Below are 23,033 nucleotides of genomic sequence, written 5' to 3'. Positions count from 1 at the left end.
TTGAGCCTATTCAATTCACTAACTCAACAGAGAGGGCTCCAATGGGGCAAGGGGAGAGAAGGGCTGGGCTAAGCTCCTGCCAAGACAGACAAACTCAGCCACCCTGACAGTCACCACCACAGGCAGCAGGAACTTGCTGAGAGTTGCCTTCTTTCAGCAGCAAGGAGAGCAGCTCATCCAGCCCTGCAGCAGAGATCCCAGCACCACCACACCTGCCACCAAAAGAGCAGGTTAAAAAACAGATCTGTTTCTCTCCTGTTAGATCAGCCACCCTGGGAGCTGTGGTAAGAACCAGATCTGCTCCTCTCCTGTTAGATCAGCCACCCTGGGAGCTGTGGTAAGAACCAGATCTGCTCCTCTCCTGTTAGATCAGCCACCCTGGGAGCTGTGGTAAGAACCAGATCTGCTCCTCTCCTGTTAGATCAGCCACCCTGGGAACTGTGGTAAGAACCAGATCTGCTCCTCTCCTGTTAGATCAGCCACCCTGGGAACTGTGGTAAGAACCAGATCTGCTCCTCTCCTGTTAGATCAGCCACCCTGGGAGCTGTGGTAAGAACCAGATCTGCTCCTCTCCTGTTAGATCAGCCACCCTGGGAACTGTGGTAAGAACCAGATCTGCTCCTCTCCTGTTAGATCAGCCACCCTGGGAGCTGTGGTAAGAACCAGATCTGCTCCTCTCCTGTTAGATCAGCCACCCTGGGAGCTGTGGTAAGAACCAGATCTGCTCCTCTCCTGTTAGATCAGCCACCCTGGGAGCTGTGTTAAAAACCAGATCTGCTCCTCTCCTGTTAGATCAGCCACCCTGGGAGCTGTGGTAAGAACCAGATCTGCTCCTCTCCTGTTAGATCAGCCACCCTGGGAGCTGCCTGCATGCTCCTTCCACCACTGTCTTTCCTGACTCAGAAAATCAGCCATGGTCTCTCCATGGAACAGAGCTACAAAGCAAAATGACTCAACATCCTTCCTGCAACTTCTGAACTCAAGTAGGCAGCAGATTAGCAGAGATTAACATTTCTGAGAGATCTGCATGGGGGAAAAGAGGGGAAAGCCTAAACCAGCCTAATGCTTCATCAGCCAAACAGCAGATGGGAAGATGACACTGACCACTCCATCAGAAAGAATTCACAGAACCATTGAATTGTTTGGGTTGGCAAAGCCCTCCAGGATCACCCAGTCCAACCAGCAACCCAACCCCACCATGGCCACCAAACCCTGTCCCCAGGTGCCATGGCCACAGGGTTCTGGAACACCTCCAGACATGGGGACTCCACCACCTCCCTGGGCAGCCTGTGCCAACCCCTGACCACTCTTGCAGCAAAGAGATTTTTCCTCATCTCCAACCTAAGCCTCCCCTGGCACAGCTTCAGGCCATTTGCTCTCCTTCTATCAGCCTGACAGTAGGGAGAAAGGCCCAAGCCCACCTCACTAGCTGTGCTGGTAATGCAAGGTCAGAGCTGTGTTAACTTAGCAGTTACCAGAGCACTGCTGAAAGGCAGGAAGCTACCTGCTGGAACTGGGGGCAGAGTGGCTGAGAGCTGCCAAACAGAGAGGGACCTGGGGGTGCTGATTGACAGCTGCCTAAACATGAGCCAGCAGTGTGCCCAGGGGGCCAAGAAGGCCAAGGGCATCCTGGCCTGCACTAGGAACAGTGTGGCCAGCAGGAGCAGGGAAATCATCGTGCTCTGTACTCTGCATTGCTTAGGCCACACCTTGAGTCCTGTTGTCCAGTTCTGGGCTCCTTAGTTTAAGAAGGACATTGAGAGACTTGAAGGTGTCCAGAGAAGGGCAACAAGGCTGGGGAGGGGTCTGGAGCACAGCCCTGTGAGGAGAGGCTGAGGGAGCTGGGGTTGCTTAGCCTGGAGAAGAGGAGGCTCAGGGGAGACCTCATTGCTCTCTCCAACTGCCTGAAGGGAGGTTGGAGCCAGGTGGGGGTTGGTCTCTTCTCCCAGGCACTCAGCACTTGAACAAGAGGACACAGTCTCAAGCTGTGCCAGGGGAGGTTTAGGCTGGAGTTGAGGAAGACATTCTGCCCAGCAAGAGAGATTGGCCATTGGGATGTGCTGCCCAGGGAGGTGGTGGAGTCCCCCTCCCTGGAGGTGTTTAGGAAGAGCCTGGATGAGGCACTTGGTGCCATGGTTTAGTTGATCAGATGGTGCTGGGTGATAGGTTGGGCTTGATGGTCTCAAAGGTCTTTTCCAGCCCGGCTGATTCTGTAACTCACTGCCCCAAAGCCCAGAGCTATTCACTCATCTTCAGCCTGCTCCTTCAGCATCTAAGCCCTTTTGTACCACTTAAGAAAACCATGAATCTCACCAGGAGAAGCACCTTCAGTGCAGGCTCCCCAGTCCTTTGTCATCTCAGGACTAGGTGAAGGACCAAAGAACTTCTTCCTTGACTTATGTCTTGATTACTCACCCAATTATCAGCATTACCCTGAAATCACTGCTGACAGACTGCAGGATGGAGTTAAGAGGAGTCTTTGAAGATTAGCTGCAATTAACTAGGGCTCAAAACAATGAAAATGGAGGAGGATCTCAGAATCTCCACATGGTGCTTGCAGTGCTTGGATTAAGTCTGGTCTGAGTTTATGTGACAAAGTCCCACATGGGCTGGTTGACAGGTGGGAAAACCTTGTTGTGACCTCTTCTGATAGGAAAACAAATGCTACAGGAGGCCTTGGTAACAAAAGGTTCTGTTGAAGGGTTTGTAGTTGCAATCACAGGCTGCCCTCCCAGCAGAAAGGCTCAAGGCTGATGTAACCTCAACTGCATTCTTCCTTTTACTACTACAAGCCAGTGCTCAGGAGCAGGAAGGAGCTGTCAACAGGCAAAGCAAAGAAAAATTCTGACTATGACCACGGAACATTACTGAAAGTGACCAAAGGCAAAAAGGGAGAGATCCAAAACTCACAGAACCACAGAACACACCTGGCTGGAAGAGACCTCCAGGCTCAGCCAGTCCAACCCCCACCCAGCACTGCAGGCTCAGCACCAAACCATGGCCCTAAGCACCAGCTCCACACACTGCTTCAACACCTCCAGGGATGGGGACTCCAGCACTGCCCTGGGCACAACATTCCAAGGCCTCAGAACCCTTCCAGGCAAGAAAGAGTTCCTAGCAGCCAGCCTGAACCTCCCCTGGGGCAGCTTGCAACCATTGCCTTTGCTCCTGGTCCTTGCCACCAAGGAGCAGAGGCTGTCCCCTCCTCACTGCAACCTCCCTGCAGGGAGCTGCAGAGAGCAAGGAGGTCTCCCTCAGCCTCCTCTTCTCCAGCCTCAACACCCCCAGCTGCCTCAGCCCCTCCTCTAGCCCAGGGGCTCCAGGCCCTTCTCCAGCCTGCCTGCCCTGCTCTGCGCAGGCTCCAGCCCCTCAGTGTCCTTCCTGCAGGGAGGGCCCAGAGCTGAACACAGCCCTCCAGGGGTGGCCTCCCCAGTGCTGAGCACAGGGGGATGATCCCCTCCCTGGCCCTGCTGCCCACCCTGCTTCTGACCCAGGCCAGGATGCCTTTGGCTTTCTTGGCCCCCTGGGCACTGCTGCCTCATGCTCAGTGACTGCCACCCAACACCCCCAGGTCCCTCTCCCAGCTGCAGCTTTCCAGCCACACATCCCCAGGTCTGGAGCTCCCCAGGGGGTTGCTGTGAGCCAGGTGCAGGACCTGGCCCTTGGCCTTGTTGAACTTCCTCCAATGAGCCTTGGCCCATGGCTCTCACCTGCCCAGGTCCTGCTGTGAAGCTTCCCCAGCCTCTAGCAGCTGGACACAGCCACCCAGCCTGCTGTCATCTGCAGCCTCACTGAGGGAGCCTCCCAGTCAGTGACTGTCAACCACACCCCCAGCTCTCCATGCTCTTATGCACACTGAATTACCACAGGAAAGCAGCAGCTTTCCAAGCAGTTCATCACTTCACAATCTTGAACATTCATCCAAATGGAAAGAGATAAAAATCTGCCTCCTCTTGCTCAATATCCAAACTCAAAAAGCCTTTCAAAGAGAACCTTGCAAAGCAAACCTCACTCATAAAGACATTCTATCTGCAATCTTTGTTCTACACAGCTTCTTCAACTGGCTCCTGGAGAAAGCACATTATGGATCCTCTCAGGAGTGCTGAGAGGTTCCCAAGTGCAGGCTGCTGGTGTCTAGCTCTCTGAGAATGTCTCATGGAGAGAAGTAGTTCAGAGGTAGCAAGAACACCAAAGCAGAGCAAACAGCTGCAGACAGATGTGCCTGGCTGGAGCTGCAGCTATGAGACGGGGGAGGGGACACCCATAGAAACTCTGAAGAGGAAACAATGCCAATATTAAGAGAAGCAGCTCAGCCTCTTTTTTCATCCACACTCAAGTTCAGCCCTTCCCCCAGCCCCAGGAGCCCCACTCCATTCTGAAAGCCCTCACTAAACCATGGCATTTCCTTCAGCCTTTGGAATATGGATCTGAACCTCCTGGAGGTTATGTTTCCCCTAGATAAAGCTGGGGTGGTTTACATCCCCTCTGCTGTAGAAGCATTACTAATTTTTACACAGAGTTTAGGTATTCCATAAGAAGCTACAAAGGTGGCAAGAGCCTGGCATGGATTGTCCAGAGAGGTTGTGGATGGGCTCTCCCTGGAGACAGGTTCAAGGCCAGGTTGGATGGGGCTAGTTGGGAGGCATCCCTGCCCCTGGCAGGAAGGCTGGAGCAGATGATCTCTGAAGTCTCTTCCAGCCTAAGCTGTGCTGTGAAACTTCAGAAATGCATCCAGAAGCCTTAGACTGGGCAGTCAGACCACGTGTAACTCGAGTCAAACTCCAGCCACGAGATACAATGTAAAAGGCAGGAGAACCAAGAGGCATCAGCAGCCTTCGGGCTGCTTCGGCTTCAGCACACGAACCTCAGAGCTACTCTTTGCACCCCTGCAACTGCATTGCTACCCGAGGGCAATAAATCTGCTCTGCTTTCCCCACCCCGGGGGGCAACCTTCTGCCTGCCCCAGGCTGAGGCACCACCACCACTCAGGCAGCTCTCCAGCCCCTCACAGCACAGATCCACCTGCAAACCCTCCCTCAGGCGCCGCAGCTCCTCCTGCCCAACGCTCTTCAGCGGGAAGAAATGACCAACATCAAGAAAATTCTACCATTAAGGTGCAAAAAGGCTCCTAAAATGGTAACTATAGCAATCCACACAGCCTTCAGCACAGCCTGCTCTCCACAAGCACCACAGCTTTCCAGTCATGCCGCTATTGGGAAGAGGGACAACAGCCAGCTGCAGAAAACAATGCAGTTAGCCCTACCCCACACCTTCAACCTGGCTCTGCAAGTCAAACCCTTCCAAAGGCACCCTCCTTCAAACGGGGGCAGGGGGAGGAAAAGGAGCTGGGAGAGCTCAGGGAGCTCCAGTAGCCACCTCAAAAAACAAACCACCTTCAAAGAATCCAGTTGACACAAGTGGGAGGAAGCACTGACAGCTCTTTTCTGACACATACAGCAGCAACAAGAACACATTTCAGAGGTTTCCTGCACTCAAAGAGGAAGAAAGCAACAACTGAACAGTAATTTATGGGTTTTTTTTCCCCCATCAGTTAAGCTCACAGCCACTACTGCCAATGGAGCCAAGGGGCTTTCAAGGGTCCCAGAGCTCCAGCTGAGGACCAACACAGAAAAGCTGAAATAACTCCCCAGATTAAGTCATTTCCTAACTAGACAAGAAGGAAATAGAGCAACTCCTTGCAGTCAGTGCAGAGAGCTTACAGGCACCAGATCCTTGGAGTGGTACAACACAAGGCTTGGGTACCAAGAGAGACCACAGAAGTCATTCAAGAGCACAAAACATGCACAGAAATATTTTAACAGGCAATGCAACCGATGCTTCTCACTGTTCCCCTTCAAGACACAAAGTCACATCATCAAAGCAAGCACCAAGCAACCAACGCTTAGAAATCCCTATGGAAATCAGGGATTTCAGCCCCAAACACAGAGAGCACTACAACCATGCAACAGGCCTCCTGAGCACCTGTCAAGAGACAATACAATCCGTCTCAGAATTAGTTCAGCAAGCAGCAGTGCAAACGAAGGGAAACAATGGCTCTTCAGCTACAAGATACAGGTCAGGCTTCCTACCACGACACGGACCGAGAGCAACCCTGCGAGCCCCTGGGCAGGGTGCAACCTGCACACGCACCCCGCGGAGCGGTCACCAAATTGCATGCAAAACTCCTCTTAGCTCCAGTGAGGTCAGCGACTCGGAGGAGACCTTTACCTTCATTTTCCATCGAAATTGTACTTGAGTCGATAGTTACAAAACTCTTTAGCAACAGCAGCGCCGGAGCGGGAGCTGAAAGGTGAAGAGAGAGATGCCCCAAGATGCCAGGCAATCACACTGCTCCCTTTGCCCCCACCTGCAGCAACATCTGCAAGAGAAACCAACGCTAAAGGTGGAAAAAAAATGACGGTAACAAAAATAGACCGCGACAGGCGGACCCTGCAGGTCGCCACCGCCTCTCCCCTCCGGGCAGCGCGGCGCTGGCACACGCACAGAGGCAGCCCGCCTCTGGAGGACCCAGATTAGTGGCCCAGCAGCTCCGGCAGCGGAGAGCAGCCGGCAGCGCCGCCGCCTCGCCTCGCCACCGGCGCCCCGAGCAGCCGCGACCCGCCCGGGGAGGGGCCGCGCACCGGCCCAGCAGAAAGCCTCACCCCGGCTCCAACCCCCGCCCGCACCCCGCAGACCGCGGCGGGGGCGCGGCGAGGGAAGCGGAGGGTGGCGGAGGGTCCCGGAGCGCGGCGGCCCCCGCCCCGCCGCGGCTGCCTCGGCCGCCGCAGCCCCCGCCGCGGCCCTCCCGCTCACCCCGAGGCGCAGCCGCCGCGGGGAGCCGGGGATGGCGGCGCCGTGCTGAGTCGCCAGCGGCGGCCCCTCACCGCCGCTCGTCGCCGTCGCCTGGCCGCGCTCCCACGGCCGTGGTCGGGGCTGCGGCGGCACGGCCGCGTTCCCGCTCCGCTCACTTCCGCGGGCGGCAGCGGACGGGGCGGGGCGGCGCGGCGGAAGGGCAGGGCGGCTCGGCTCGGCTCGGCTCGGCTCGGCTCGGCTCGGCTCGGCTCTGCTCGGCTCGGCTCGGCTCGGCTCGGCTCGGCTCGGCTCGGCTCGGCTCGGCTCGGCTCGGCTCGGCTCGGCTCGGCTGGCTCGGCTCGGCTCGGCTCGGCTCGGCTCGGCTCGGCTCGGCTCGGCTCGGCTCGGCTCGGCTCGGCTCGGCTCGGCTCGGCTCGGCTCGGGCTGCGTGCACCGGCGCCCTGTGCCCCCAGAGCCCGAGCGGGAGGGGATGCTGGACCCTGCGTGCCCCAGCCCGGAGCTGGGGACGTGAGGCTCCGCCACCCGGAGCCCCGGTGCAGCAGGGCGAGCATGGAAGATAGGCCCCGGCCGCTGCCTGGGGGAGCTCCAGGGGAGACCCCGGCTGCCGACCTCCGGTGATCTCCTCCGGTGGCCGCCTCCGCGGCAGGGTCTCCTCATCCCGCGGCGCGGGCAGAGACAACAGGTTACCGCAAAGGACGGGGAGCTGCGGGCGGCGCTCCGGGAGCGGGGAGCCGCGCCTGGGCTCTGCTGCGGGGGGGCTCCGCCAACGGCCGAGCGCGGCCCGGGCCCGGCAACGGCCGCCGGCTGCTGAGCGCTGCCCGCAGAGCGCTGCCCGCAGAGCCCCGCGGCGGGACAGGGGCGCAGCTGGGCGTCGAGGAGGGCAGCGGCTGTGCTGGGAGCCGCACTGCTCCCCGACGAGCAGTGGTCCCGGATTGAATCACCAGACGTTTACCAGGGCGCTTCAAATGCTACCAAAAATAAAATGAACTAAAATAACCCCCAGAGTTCAACGCTGCCGGGCTGGGCAGAGGGGCAGAGGCCAAGGGCAGGAGATTGAACACAGCTAAATGCTGGGTGCTGCACATTGGCCACAACAGCCCCATGCAGTGCTCCAGGCTGGGGTCAGAGTGGCTGAGAGCAGCCAGGCAGAGAGGGACCTGGGGAGTACTGGTTGACAGCAGCTGAACATGAGCCTGCAGTGTGCCCAGGGGGCCAAGAAGGCCAATGGCATCCTGGCCTGCATCAGGAACAGTGTGGCCAGCAGGAGCAGGGAAGTCATTGTGCCCTGTGCTCAGCACTGCTTAGGCCATACCTTGAGTCCTGTGTCCAGTTCTGGGTTCCTCAGCTTAGGAAGGAGGTTGAGCTGCTGGAAGGTGTCCAGAGAAGGGCAACAAAGCTGGGGAGGGGTCTGGAGCAGAGCCCTGTGAGGAGAGGCTGAGGGAGCTGGGGTTGCTTAGCCTGGAGAAGAGGAGGCTCAGGGGAGACCTTCTTGCTCTCTCCAACTCCCTGAAGGGAGGTTGTAGTCAGCTGGGGGTTGGTCTCTTCTCCCAGGCACTTAGCACCACAACAAGAGGACACAGTCTCAGGCTGCACCAGGGCAGGTTTAGGTTGGAGGTTAGGAAGAAGTTCTACACAGAGAGAGTGATTGGCCATTGGGATGTGCTGCCCGGGGAGGTGGTGGAGTCCCCATCCTTGGAGGTGTTTAGGAAGAGCCTGGCTGAGGCACTTGGTGCCATGGTTTGGTTGATTAGATGGTGTTGGGTGATAGGTTGGACTCAATGATCTCAAAGGTCTTTTCCAACCTGGTTTATTCTATTCCTATTCTATTCTATTCTATTCTATTCTATTCTATTCTATTCTATTCTATTCTATTCTATTCTATTCTATTCTAATGCAAGACCTTCAAGAGTGCAGAGGCCTGTGGTGAGTCTGGTGCTGCTCGTCATCTTTGGCAGCCACACAGCCAGTGGTCCCAGGGGCATCCTCAGCAGGTGTGCCCATGACACCAAGCTGTGTGGTGTCCTGGACTCCCATGAGCGCAGGGATCCATCCAAAGGGACCTTGACAGGCTTTAGAAGCAGGCCAATGCCAGCTGCATAAGGTTCAACAAGGCACAGGGCCAGGTCCCGCATCTGGGTCAGGCCAGTCCCAGGCACAAACATAAACTGGATGCAGAGTGGACTGAGAGGCTCCCCAAAGAGAAGGACTTGGAGGTGTTGAACGTTGAGAAGCTCCCCTTGAGCCAGCAGTGCCCTCATGCAGTCCAGAAGGCAGCATCAGGAGGAATGTGGCCAGCAAATCAAGAGAGGTGATTTTCCCCCTTTCCTCTGCTTTTGTGAGACACTGACCTCCAATACTCTTCCGGTTCTGGTGTCCCCACTCTAAGAGGGACACAGATTTGTTGGAACAAGCCCAGAGAAGGCCACCAAGATGATCCAGGGGCTGGAGCAGCTCTGCTGTGGGGACAGGCTGAAGGAACAGGGGCTGTTCAGCCTGGAGAGGAGAAGACTCCAGGGGGACCTCAGAGCTGCCTTCCAGTACCTGAAGGGATCCTGCAGGAAGGCTGCAGAGGGACTTTTTACAAGGGTGCCCACCCATGGGACAAGGGGAAATGGATTGAAATTGAAGGAGAATAGCTTTAGATTGGATCTTAGCAAGGAGCTCTTCACTACAAGGGTGGCAAGACTCTGGAATGGGTTGTCCAGAGAGGCTGTGGATGGAACCTCCCTGGATGTTCAAGGCCAGGTTGGATGGGGCCTCAAGTAACCTGGGCTGGTTGAGAGGTGTCCCTGCCCGTGGCAGGGGGGTTGGAGTCGATGAGCTCTGAGGCCTCTTTCAGCCTAAGCTGTTCTATGATTCTTCATCAAAGCTGGGTTTAGCTACCAGAAATGTAGCCACCAGCCCTTATCACTGGTTAAGTACTGTGAAGAAAAAAAAAAACCCAAAACTTAACCAATTCCACTCTTTACCCAGCACCACAGGGGCCTGGTTTGGAACTGCAGTTCCTCTGCTGTGGGAGATTTTAAACAGAAGTAGCTTCCAGTGAGACAATGCAGTTTCTATCCAGGTGTGATACACAGCAAGCAGAACAAAATGCCTTCTGCCTTTCAAGGACAAAATCTAATGGAGAGATGCTAATGGGAGGCTTTACAGGTTTCCAAGGAGGAGTGACAACGTGGAGAAGTGCAGCTGCATTGACAGCTGATGATTAACAACCTGTCACCTTGCCTTGGTTTTTCTCTCAGCAGCAGAAGGAATCCAAATCAGTCTTTGTCAGTTTGTTTAGCAGAACTAAATGTTGAACACTTTCATTTGCCAACCCATAATAGCATGCCTCTTGAATCCCTCAGCTGAACAAGGGGAGTTTGGAGATCTCTCTGCCTTTCCTTGAAGCTCTTGGAGACGAAGATGAGTGCTAAAATAATGGGAATTTGCCTAAGTGTTGAGAGGTGAAGAGAAGTTCCAAGTGGTGATTTCAAATGTGGGCTTCAGCTATTGACATGTGGGAAAATAGATACCGAGCAGGTTAATTGTTTGAGAATGCCTAATGCATCATTTCTGACCTGCCCCATGGAGTTGCCACACCACCTGAATGCCATCTCCATGGCTGCTCCAGGAAGGATCCCACCACCAGCAGGTAGCATGGTCATTGGAGCCATGGCCTTTCTCCAAGACACTGCTGTTAACTTGTCTGCAAAGGCAAAGAGCCGTGGTGACCTACTTGTGATGCTAGCTCTGGGATGCCAGGCTGCATCTGGAGTATTGTGTCCAGTTCTGGGCCCCTCAGCTCAAGAAGGACCTCAGGGAACTGCTTGAGAGAGCACCTGAATGCCATCTCCATGGCTGCTCCAGGAAGGATCCCACCACCAGCAGGTAGCACGGTCATTGGAGCCATGGCCTTTCTCCAAGACACTGCTGTTAACTTGTCTGCAAAGGCAAAGAGCTGTGGTGACCTACTTGTGATGCAAGTTCTGGGATGCCAGGCTGCATCTGGAGTATTGTGTCCAGCTCTGGGCCCCTCAGCTCAAGAAGGACCTCAGGGAACTGCTTGAGAGAGTCCAGCGCAGAGCTGCTGCAGGCAGTGGAAGATCTTCCTCATGAGGAGAGCCTGAGGGAGCTGAGGGCTCTTAGGCTTGGAGAGGAGGAGCCTGAGGGTGAGCTCCTTGCTGTTGCTCAAGATGTGCAGGGGGAGTGCCCAGAGGCTGGAGCCAGGCTCTGCTGGGTGCTGCCCAGTGCCAGCACAAGGGGCAGTGGTGGAAGCTGAGGCAGAGGAAGTGCCATGGAAACAGGAGGAAGGGGTTTTTGACTCTGAGGGTGACAGAGGCCTGGAGCAGGCTGCCCAGGGGGGTTGTGGAGTCTCCTTCTCTGGAGATAAACAAAACCTGCCTGGATGTGTTCCTGTGTCATCTGTTCTAGATGTCCCTGCTCTGGCAGGGGGCTTGGACTGGATGAGCTTTTGAGGTCCCTTCCAACCCCTAGCATTCTGTGATCCTGTGATTCTCTGATGCCCTAATGTGAACACAGAACTGGTGCAGAAAACGTGCAGTCACTTTGTTACAGGCAGCTCTTGCTCTCAGTAGCAGATGTTGATGCTAAATATGAAAAGCCCAAATGTCTTCATGAATAAAAACCCCAAAGCCTACAGCCCCTGATGCTGTATCCACCCTGATGCCCCTGATGTGCATCCACAGCATATTTGGACTTCATTACAAAAACCTGCAGGGACAGGACTGGGGCAATGGCTGCAAACTAGAGCAGAGCAGATTGAGATTGGATGTGAGGAACAAGTTCTGCACCAGGAGGGTGCTGGAACACTGGCACAGGTTGCCCAGGGAGGTGGTTGAGGCTCCATGCCTGGAAATATTAAAGGTGAGGCTGGACAGGGCTCTGGGCAACCTGATCCAGTGGAGGATGTCCCTGCTGAGTGCAGGGGGGTTGGCCTGGGTGAGCTTTGGAGGTCCCTTCCAACCCAGCCCATTCTGTGATTCTAGGATCTATGATACAGAACTCTGGTGAAGTCACTTTTCAGACCATAGCAGCCTTTGAAACACTGGTTGCTCCAGAATGAGCTTCCAGATGCTTCCAGAGGAGCCTTTCAAAGATTCCTGTGTTTCAGTGCTGCCAGTGATGAGTAATGCTAATGACATCTACTGCGAGTTGTTATTTTCTGACTTTGTTATTTTTTGGCTTTGAAGTTCATCCAGTCCAACTCCCCTGCAGCGAGCAGGGACAGCTTGAACTAGATCAGGTTTCCCAGAGCCCCATCCAGCCTGATTCTGAATGCTTTCAGGGATGAGCCATTTACAGCCTCTCAGGACAACCTGCTCCAGTGTTTCACCTGCCTCGTTATAAAACGTGAGCCGAGGAGGGTGTCACAGTCTCACAGTATAACCAAGGTTGGAAGAGACCCCAAGGATCATCAAGTCCAACCTGTCCCAACAGACCCCACAACTAGACCATGGCACCAAGTGCCACGTCCAATCTCCCCTTGAACACCTCCAGGGACGGTGACTCCACCACCTCCCCGGGGAGCCCATTCCAATGACGAACAACTTGCTAGGTGAAGAACTTTTTCCTCACCTCGAGTCTAAACCTCCCCTGGCACAGCTTGAGACTGTGTCCCCTTGTTCTGGTGCTGGTTGCCTGGGATTCTACCACCCTGGTGATTCTACCACCCTGGTGATTCTACCACCCTGCTCTGCACTGGTGAGGTCTCTCCCAGAGTACTTTCCCACTTCTGGAAGGAGGACCCAAAGGATCCTTTTTAAGATTGCTTTGTCAGCTATGAGTGATGCCAATGAAGTCTGCTGGAAGCTGTCCAAGTTCATTTCTACAGCAGCACTTCAGTTTGGGGCAGAAGAGGCTGATATGTGATCCCCCTGTCCAAACGGGCCTCTCAGCTGTGTGCTTTGTTTGCTGCAGCTTCAAAGCCACTGAGCATAAATTAGCTTTTCTGGAAGGCAAGAGAAATTGCCTTCTGGGAAGATGGACATTCATTGGATTGAATAAAATCATTTCTCTTTCCTCTTGATGTCAGAAACTCATCAGAGCTCTTACAGACTTCTGCAGAGTGCTTGTGTGAGTGGAGTCAGGACGGGCAGGGCTGGTACTGCAGCTTCTCATGTACACCATCTCTATTCTATGTAATTAGGAAAGCCTGCCCTGCCTGTTTCCTCCCCACATCCTTCCCAGCTGTGCTGTCCAGCTGACAGCTGAGAGAAGCAAACACATCCACTCTGAAAGGGATTCAGAGGAAAATGGCAATTCCACCCCAAATTGCAAGGGGCTCATATAGGATAGGATAGGATAGGATAGGATAGGATAGGATAGGATAGAATAGAATAGAATAGAATAGAATAGAATAGAATAGAATAGACCAGGTTGGAAGAGACCTTCAAGATCATCAAGCCCAACCTATCATCCAACACCACCTAATCAACTAACCCATGGCACCAAGCACCCTATCAAGTCTCCTGAACACTTCCAGTGATGGTGACTCCACCACCTCCCTGGGCAGCCCATCCCAATGGGCAATCACTGTCTCTGTATAGAACTTCCTCCTAACATCCAGCCTAAACCTCCCCTGGTGCAGCCTGAGACTGTGTCCTCTTGTTCTGGTGCTGGCTGCCTGGGAAAAGAGACCAACCCCCACCTGGCTGCAACCTCCCTTCAGGGAGTTGGAGAGAGCAATAAGGTCTCCCCTGAGCCTCTTCTGCAGGCTAAGCAACCCCAGCTCCCTCAGCCTCTCCTCACAGGGCTGCGTTGCAAACCCCTCACCAACTTCATTGCCCTTCTCTGGACACCTTCCAGCATCTCAACCTCCTTCCTAACCTGAGGAGCCCAGAACTGGACACAGGACTCAAGGTGTGGCCTGAGCAGTGCTGAGCACAGGGCACAATGACCTCCCTGCTCCTGCTGGCTACACTGTTCCTGATGCAGACCAGGATGCCCTTGGCCTTCTTGGCTGCCTGGGCACACTGCAGGCTCATGTTCAGCCTACCATCGACCAGCACCCCCAGTTCCCTCTCTGCCTGGCTGCTCTCAGCCACTCTGACCCCAGCCTGTAGCACTGCCTGGGGTTGCTGTGGCCAATGTGCAGAACCTGGCACTTGGATGTGTTCAATCTCCTGCCCTTGGCCTCTGCCCATCTGCCCAGCCTGTCCAGGTCCCTCTGCAGAGCTCTCCTACCCTCTAACAGATCAACTCCTGCCCCCAGCTTGGTGTCATCAGCAAATTTACTGATGACTGACTCAATGCCCTCCTCCAGATCATCAATAAAGATGTTAAAGAGCATGGGGCCCAGCACTGCTCCCTGGGGCACACCACTGGTGCCTGGCTGCCAGCTGGCTGTGGCACCATTCACCACCACTCTCTGGGCTCAGCCTCCAGCCAGTTCCTAACCCAGCTCAGAGAGCTGCTGTCCCAGCCAGGGGCTGACAGCTTGGCCAGGAGTTTGCTGTGGGGGACGGTGTCAAAGGCCTTGCTGCAGTCCAGTATGTGTGTGTGTATTCTGTATACCTATATCTATATCCCTATATAGATATGTAGATATAAAGTATATCAACTGACAGCTGAGAGCAGCAAACACCTCATTTCTGAGAGGGATTCAGAGGAACCCCCATGGCCATCTCCCATGAAATTTAAATGTCCTCATAAGTCTGTGTATACATAAAATATAGATATCTAAAAACCACTTCTTTTATAGACATCTATATACAAAACTGTAGAGATAATAGAATTATAAATAAATAGATAAAATGTATATAATTCCACTTCAAATTTGAATAGTTTTCTGTTTCTGTATATACAGATAAAATATGCATCTAGATATACTAGAAAAACAAATATGGAGGTATTTATGGCTATATACATGTAATATACATGTGCATGCATTTGCATGCCTGGATATATACAGACACATAAACCCATATACATTTATCTGTCATGGAATCATAGAATAGAATGATATATACATATATGCATGTGCATATGTGTAATGGGTTGGGGCAGATCCCCTCCCCACCACAGGCAGAAATAACGACTCAGGCAAACGGATTGCAAAAAAGTGATGGAAAGTTTAAATAGGAAAACATTAACAAACAACAATGAAAGCTTTACAGAGACCCACAAGCACCATGACAAAGAGAGAGATCCCAGAACATACCCAAGAACATCCCATCCCCACCTGGGGGTACACCCAAACCCCCCCAGGGCTCTTTCTTCCCCCCCCCACCCAGCCTTGTGCCTGAGCAGGCCCAAGGGAGGCAGCTCAGCCATTGTACCTAGGCAGCAGCAGGGGACGAAAGAGGAAGTGAAGACCCCGCATGGCCTTTTTATAGGGGAGCAGGGCATTATGGGAATGGAATACCTGGTCCCTGTGACCACCCCCTGGGCTGGGCACACCCCTTGGGACCTCCTAGGTGTGGCCTGCGCAGTGGCATCTGGGCCAGCACCCAGCCTAAACCACTACAGACCACCCCTTATTCCATACCATAATCCCTGCACCCAGAACATATCATCAAATTAGAACTCTTCTTATGACATATCTAGCAACAGTCCATGTCTTCTTCTGGGCGTCCTTCCACACAGTCTCTCATCCAGGCTCAAGCATCAGTCCATTCCAGTTCTTCCTCATGTGATGGAACCTCCCAGCGACGCAGTCCTTCTCCTGCAGTGCGAATTCCTTGTGGACTCCTTGGGACATCCTGGTCACCTGGAAACACCTCACAACTTCTCAGCCAAGCCTTTATCTGCATTTACAGTTTCTCAGCGGCTTTTTCCACCCCTGGGGCAAGCCGGTCGGAGCAATCAGGCTCCACGACCGCTTTTTTCATCCCTCCAGGGAACCACAACCGACCGCTTCTGGCCAGTCCAAAGCTACACCAATGCACATCGCAGGCACATCGCCCCCCCACGGGGCGTTCACATACCGAGGCATCACCGCATCCGGTTCACAGCCCTCCCCCGGAGGGGGCGGCTGCAGCACAGCTCGCTGAGAAGAGAGGAGGCGGAGCCAGGTGCTCGGCGCCGTTTTCAGAACATGCCCGAAAACACCAGGGAAAGATTTACAGCTGCCGCCGCCGCCTGAACGCAGCCCGGCTCGGGCGGTGCCGCCGCCGCCGCTTGAACGCGGCCCGGCCCGGCCCCCGCCGTCTCTGTCGCCGCGATGCAGAGTCCGAGTCACCTCCGGCAGTCGCTTGCCCGCTCGCCGCGGGTGTCCGCTTCCCGCAGCGGCCGCGGGCCGACCACGCTCTGCTTGCCGCTGCCCCTCCTCCGCTCCCTGCCGCTCCGCAGAGAACGAGGAGAAGGCAGGTCTCGCCTTCTTAGGCTACTCGAGCATTCTTAAGCTACCCTGGGCAGAAAGTCACAGAAAGAACCACCCCTCGCTGTTCCCAAGCAACAGGAGGGACTTCCATGCCATCAGCTACGCACCAGCTATCCTTCTGCAGTCCACAGGAGTTCACACAGTCGCCCCGGTAACACAAAACCTGAGCCCCAACTTCCCAAACCCAAACCGACGCCCAGAACTAAATTTAAACTCTCCATCTTTTGCAATCCGAGCCGCAGTTGGCCCCACGTTGGCGCGCCAAAATGTAATGGGTTGGGGCAGGTCCCCTCCCCACCACAGGCAGAAATAACGACTCAGGCAAACGGATTGCAAAAAAGTGATGGAAAGTTTAAATAGGAGAACAATAACAAACAACAATGAAAGTTTTACAGAGACCCACAAGCACCATGACAAAGAGAGAGAGATCCCAGAACACACCCAAGAACATCCCATCCCCACCTGGGGGTACACCCAAACCCCCCCAGGGCTCTTTCCTCCCCCCCCCAACCCAGCCTTGTGCCTGGGCAGGCCCAAGGGAGGCAGCTCAGCCATTGTACCTAGGCAGCAGCAGGGGTCGAAAGAGGAAGTGCAGACCCCGCATGGCCTTTTTATAGGGGAGCAGGGCATTATGGGAATGGAATCCCTGGTCCCTGTGACCACCCCCTGGGCTGGGCACACCCCTTGGGACCTCCCAGGTGTGGCCTGCGCAGTGGCATCTGGGCCAGCACCCAGCCTAAACCACCACAATATGTATGTGTGTCTCTGTACATGCAATCATAGAGCTGTCAGGGTTGGAAGGGACCTCAAGGCTCAGCCAGTTCCAATCCCCCTGCCATGGGCAGAGACACCTCACACTACAGCAGGTTGCTCACAGCCACATCCAGCCTGGCTGCAAAACCCCTTCTTCCTGTTTCCATGGCACTTCCTCTGCCTCAGCTTCCACCACTGCCCCTTGTGCTGGCCTTGGGCAGCACCCAGCAGAGCCTGGCTCCAGCCTCTGGGCACTCCCCCTGCACATCTTGAGCAACAGCAAGGAGCTCACCCTCAGGCTCCTCCTCCAAGCCACAGAGCCCTCAGCTCCCTCAGGTTCTCCTCATGAGGAAGATCTTCCACTGCCTGCAGCAGCTCTGTGCCTCTGGGATGGACTCTCTCAAGCAGTTCCCTGAGGTCCTTCTTGAGCTGAGGAGCCCAGAACTGGACACAATACTCCAGATGCAGCCTGGCATCCCAGAGCTTGCATCACAAGTAGGTCACCACAGCTCTTTGCCTTTGCAGACAAGTTAACAGCAGTGTCTTGGAGTAAGGCCATGGCTCCAATGACCGTGCTACCTGCTGGTGGTGGGATCCTTCCTGGAGCAGCCATGGAGATGGCATTCAGGTGCTCTCTCAAGCAGTTTCCTGAGGTCCTTCTTGAGCTGAGGGGCCCAGAACTGGACACAATATTCCAGATGTGGCCTCAGCAGGGCAGAGTAGAGGGGGAGGAGAACCTCTCTCCACTACTCCCCACAGCCCTTCTAATGCCCCCCAGGATGCCCTTGGCCTCCTTGGCCACCAGAGCACATTGCTGGCTCATGGTCAACATCCCATCCACCAGGACCCCCAGGTCCTTTTCCCCTTCCCTGCTCTCAAAGGGTCAGTCCCCAGCCTCTCCTGCTCCATGGGGTTGCTCCTAGGTCTCACCCATTTCTAAATTACCAGTAGATGTAACCCTCTCTTCCCACCTCTACTAACACCCTACGCTCCAAGAGGGGATGCAGCAGGTTAAGTTGACATGGAATCAGGCTTTTGTGATTGTCCTTGTTCTGTGCTTCCTGCTGCCCTGACCCTGCCACCTCCTGGTGACCTAGCTCAGGAGGGTTGACCCAGCCAGGTCCAAAGCCCTCCTCAAACAGGCATTCCTGCTGAAGGAAGGCAGTGTGGGGCAGTGGCAGGGCTGTGGGAGCTCCAGTCTGAAATCAGTTTGGACTGGTGTAAAGCTGCACTCCCAGAGCACTCAGGGAAATCTGCTTTCATCTGTCCTTCAGGGAGAGGAGAAGGACATTCATTTTCTGACCATAGCTCTCAAACCTGGATTCTATCCTCTCAGCTTTCCTCCCCAAGTCCTTCCATCTCTCCCCCATGCTGCATGCTCAGCTGCCCTTCTCTTCCCTCAGCTGCACTGTTTGGAAACTGCTGAAAATATTAGTTGCATATTTGCCACAGAGCTTTCCCCTCTCTTCACTTAGGGCACACAGAGCTCTCCAGCTGTTTCTGGTTTACCTTCAGTGGTGGCTTTCAAAGCTGACAAGTCCAGCAAAAGCTTCATTACTGAAGTGGAAGCCCACCGAAGAGCCTCTATCCTGTCTGCTGGGGCTTCCCACTTCCAGGGAAGGTCCTACTCAGTTAGGGAAGTTAAGAGCTGGTTTGCTGTTGCCTGTTGTGAGAGACTAAAAGCTTGTCTCTCCTGATGTGACTCAACAAAGATAAAAGCAAGGACCCAGGCCACCTTGGGGAATATGCATAAGGCAAGATAATCTCCACCCATCAAGCACCCCGGAAAGGGAGGCTGGTGAGACAATGGAGTCACCACCCGGCCCCTGGTTCCCTGAGGGACAATGCTTGGACACATAGCTAAGGACTAAAAACTCTATGAAAGACTTGAGCAACCACTGGCCTAGGAGAAGGAAGATGGAGAATCAAAACCACAGAAGGAAAACCCAGATGAAGGAAGACACAGAGGGACAATGCTGCTGAGGAGGAAAGCAGGGGAGAAGGAAAAGCCTGGGGCAGTGCAGCTCCGGAGAAAGGAGGCCCTGGAGCCTGGAAGAAGCAGACTGAACTCTCTCTCCCTGTCCTAAGTCCTGCCTGCTGCAACTCCTGGAGCTGAAGAGGCTGCCCAGAGGACCACATCTCTTCTACAGCCAAAGCCTCAGCAGCCTTCCTCCACAGACCCAACATCTCCTGCAGCACCTTTCCTCCACAGACTCAAACTGGCTTGGGGGGGGGGGGGGGGTGAGTGGTGTGGTAATATAATTCCTCTTCTCTCTCTCTCTCTTCTCTCTAGAATAGAATAGAATAGAATAGAATAGAATAGAATAGAATAGAATAGAATAGAATAGAATAAACCAGGTTGGAAGAGACCTTCAAGATCATCAAGTCCAACCTATCATCCAACACCACCTAATCAACTAACCCATGGCACCAAGCACCCCAGCAAGTCTCCCCCTGAACACCCCCAGCAACGGCGACCCCACCACCTCCCCAGGCAGCCCATCCCAATGGGCAATCACTCTCTGTGTGTAAAACTTCCTCCTAACCTCCAGCCTAAACCTCCCCTGGCACAGCCTGACACTGTGTCCTCTTGTTCTGGTACTGGTTGCCTGGGAGAAGAGACCAACCCCCACCTGGCTACAACCTCCCTTCAGGGAGTTGTAGAGAGCAAGAAGGTGTCCCCTGAGCCTCCTCTTCTCCAGGCTAAGCAACCCCAGCTCCCTCAGCCTCTCCTCACAGGGCTGTGCTCCAGACCCCTCCCCAACTTTGTTGCCCTTCTCTGGACACCTTCCAGCAGCTCAACCTCCTTTCTAACCTGAGGAGCCCAGAACTGGACACAGGACTCAAGGTGTGGCCTAACCAGTGCAGTGTACAGGGGCACAATGACCTCCCTGCTCCTGCTGGCCACACTGTTCCTGATGCAGGCCAGGATGCCATTGGCCCTCTTGGCTGCCTGGGCACACTGCTGGCTCATGTTCAGCCTACCATCAACCAGCACCCCCAGGTCCCTCTCCACCTGGCTGCTCTCAGCCACTCTGACCCCAGCCTGTAGCTCTGCATGGGGTTGCTGTGGCCAATGTGCAGAACCTGGCACTTGGATGTGTTCAGTCTCATGCCCTTGGACTCTGCCCATCTGTCCAGCCTGTCCAGGTCCCTCTGCAGAGCCTCTCTACCCTCCAGCAGAGCAGATCAACTCCTGCCCCCAGCTTGGTGTCCTCTGCAAACTTACTGCTGATGGACTCAATGCCCTCATCCTCTATTTTCTCTCTCTCCCCTTCTGATCCATCCACTTTATTTGTGTAATCAATAGCCTAGCTGTTGATGTTTTGGCCTGGTCTGTGCCTCTCATTTCACAACAGGGGAATATTCAGTACAACTGAGGCTCTTGCCCTCTCCACACCAAGACACCTGTAGAGGACAGCCCAGAGACACATCTAAGGAGAGAGTGCTCTATAAGTGGAATGTGCTGTGAGGAGTCTTAGCTGATGTAGGCAACTTGCCTCATGAGGGCCTCTGCTGCAGGGCAAAGGCATCCTTCCTCTGCAGCCAGGTACAGCCCAAGCACAGCAGGAAGTCTGCTGCCTTGTAGAGGTTTGTGTCTTGTCAAAGGATTATTGCAGTTTGCTCAGCAAGAAAGGAGAATACCCCATGGAGTTCAGAAACATTCCCAGTGCATCATCACAGACTGGGCTGGGCTGGAAGGGACCTCCAAAGCTCATCCAGTCCAACCCCTCTGCACTCAGCAGGGACATCCTCCACTGGATCAGGTTGCCCAGAGCCCTGTCCAGCCTCACCTGGAATATCTCCAGCCATGGAGCCTCAACCACTTCCCTGGGCAACCTGTGCCAGTGTTCCACCACCCTCCTGGTGCAGAACTTGCTCCTCACATCCAGTCTCAATCTGCTCTGCTCTAGTCTGAAGCCATTGCCCCTGGTCCTGTCCCTAAAGGCCTTTGTGAACAGTCCCTCTGCAGCCTTCTTGTAGCCCCCTTCAGGTACTGGCAGGCTGTTACTAGGTCTCCCTGGAGCCTTCTCTTCTCTAGGCTGAACACTCCCAGGTCCCTCAGCCTGTCCTCATAGCTGAGCTGCTCCAACCCCCTGATCCAAGCCTCCTGTTGACCTCCTCCATCAGGTCCATGCCCTCCTGGCATTGAGAGCTCCATAGCTGAATACAGCATTGCAGGTGAGGTCTCAGCAGAGCAGAGCAGAGGGGCAGGATCCCCTCTCTGGCCATGCTGCTGTGGATGCAGCCCAGGCTGCCACCGGCCTTCTGTGCTGCAGGCTCACACTGTCAGTCCTGGTGGAGAGCAAAGACATACCAACAATGCAGCTATGAACAGTTCAAAAGCCCAGAGGCAGGGAAGAACTTTAGTTCCACCTGATTCAAGACCAAAGAGCCAAGAATTTCAGGACTGCTGCATCCATGACAGCCAGGTAAGGTTGCCAAGTCTCTCTGCACTTGGAAATCCTTCCTCAAGCCTACCAGTGGGGGTAAAGCAGCTCAGTAAGGAGCTGGCACTTACCAAACAGCTGTTTATGTAGTTAGAAGACTTCAGCTCCTGGCAAGAATTAAGATCATTTGTTTGCTGAAACACTGAAGCTTAGTGTGGTTGGCTTGGGTGACTTTACTCAGACTCTGAGCCAAAAGCTTTATCAAGTGCAAGTGTGTGGTGGCTTTTCAGCCTGGGAGCTACACATCAGAAACCTTTGGTTTCCAAGAGAGTTCCCCTTGGCCTTTTTGCTTCCATAACCTGTGCTGTGGGAAAGCAAATGAAGGCAGGTATCCAGAGGACATTTTTCCTCCCTTGTGTCAAAACAAAAAAGTGGAGTGGTCCCAGGTCACATTTCTAATGCTGCTAGAGGTTATTGATGAAAGCAATTAGTGGAACAAGTTCCTCTTGCAGCTGGCACAAGAAGCCTGCAGGTAGCCCCAGGTGCTGCACAGAGAGAGTAAAGCTCTGCTCAGAGGCATTCTTCATGGCATCCAACAGGAAGGCTGCAAGGGGAGGAGCAAAGACTACACACAGGTTATGTAACACATAGAAACATAGTAAAGTACTTGTAGTAAAAGTACCCAAGTTTAACAGGGCTGTTCTGGCCTTGGCTCCCTACACAAAGTGAAGGTGGCAGCAAGTGTCCCCATGCTGCTGGGGAACATCAAACTCTAGCACAAGGAGGTTAAACCCCAAGCAGCTGCTCCACAGAAGTACAAAAAGGCTCCTGTCTGCCTTGGAAAAAAGAGGTGGCAGAATGTTTTCCAGCAGCAGCATCATATGAAGGAAACTGTGTTGGTTCACCCTGGAGAATCACAGAATCAGCCAGGCTGGAAGAGACTGCCAAGATCATCAGCTCCAACCAACCACCCAACCCTAACTAATCAACCAGACCATGGCACTAAGTGCCTCATGCAGGCTCTTCTTAAGCACTTCCAGGGACATCCACCCCCCCACCTCCTTGGGCAGCACATCCCAAGGGCCAATCTCTCTCTCTGGGAAGAACTTCTTCCTGACATCCAGCCTAAACCTCTCCTGGCACAGCTTGAGACTGTGTCCTCTTGTTCTGGTGCTGGTTGCCTGCGGGAAGAGAGCAACCCCCACCTGGCTACAACCTCCCTTCAGGGAGTTGGAGAGAGCAAGAAGGGTCTCCCCTGAGCCTCCTCTTCTCCAGGCTAAGCAACCCCAGCTCCCTCAGCCTCTCCTCCCAGGGCTGTGCTCCAGACCCCTCCCCAGCCTTGTTGCCCTAGGGGAGATCTCCTGACCATGTACAAGTGGCCAGAACAATCCTCACTATCAATACAGACTGGGGGTGATGATATTAGCAAGCAGCCCTGAGGAAAAGGACTTGGGGGTGCTGGTGGGGGAGAAGCTGGGCAGGAGCAGGCAGTGTGAGACTGCAGCACAGGAGGCCAAGGGCAGCCTGGGCTGCAGCCAGAGCAGCACTGCCAGAGATCCAGAGAGGTGATTCTGACACTTTGCTCTGCTCTGCTGAGACCTCAGCTGGAGTACTGTGTCTAGCTCTGGAACCCTCAATACAGGAAGGACCTGGACCTGATGGAGAGGGTCCAGAGGAGGCCACAGCAATGCTCAGGGGGTTGGAGCAGGTCTGCTACAAGGACAGGCTGAGGGAGCTGGGGGTGTGCAGCC

At 54.5% G+C, this 23,033-nt stretch overlaps 1 protein-coding gene across 1 annotated transcript in view; it reads right to left on the bottom strand.

Annotated features, from left to right (window-relative positions):
• The window catches only part of ATP2C1 (ATPase secretory pathway Ca2+ transporting 1), a 70,735-nt gene extending 63,748 nt beyond the window's left edge, over positions 1-6,987 (bottom strand). Inside the window, exons 1-2 of the mRNA XM_054171186.1 lie at positions 6,814-6,987; positions 6,229-6,379 (exon numbers count right to left, since the gene is read on the bottom strand). Of these exons, the coding sequence (XP_054027161.1) occupies positions 6,229-6,234 (6 nt within the window). The 5' untranslated portion in view covers positions 6,235-6,379; positions 6,814-6,987. The remainder of the gene's footprint in view (positions 1-6,228; positions 6,380-6,813) is intronic.
• Between the last annotated feature and the right edge of the window lie 16,046 nt (positions 6,988-23,033).

Source organism: Dryobates pubescens, chromosome 21 (genome assembly GCF_014839835.1).
Source record: "Dryobates pubescens isolate bDryPub1 chromosome 21, bDryPub1.pri, whole genome shotgun sequence".
NCBI classification, from domain to species: Eukaryota; Metazoa; Chordata; class Aves; order Piciformes; family Picidae; genus Dryobates; species Dryobates pubescens.
The sequence above is the reverse complement of the archived record's forward strand: the minus strand, read 5'-3'. Positions and strand labels throughout refer to the sequence as shown.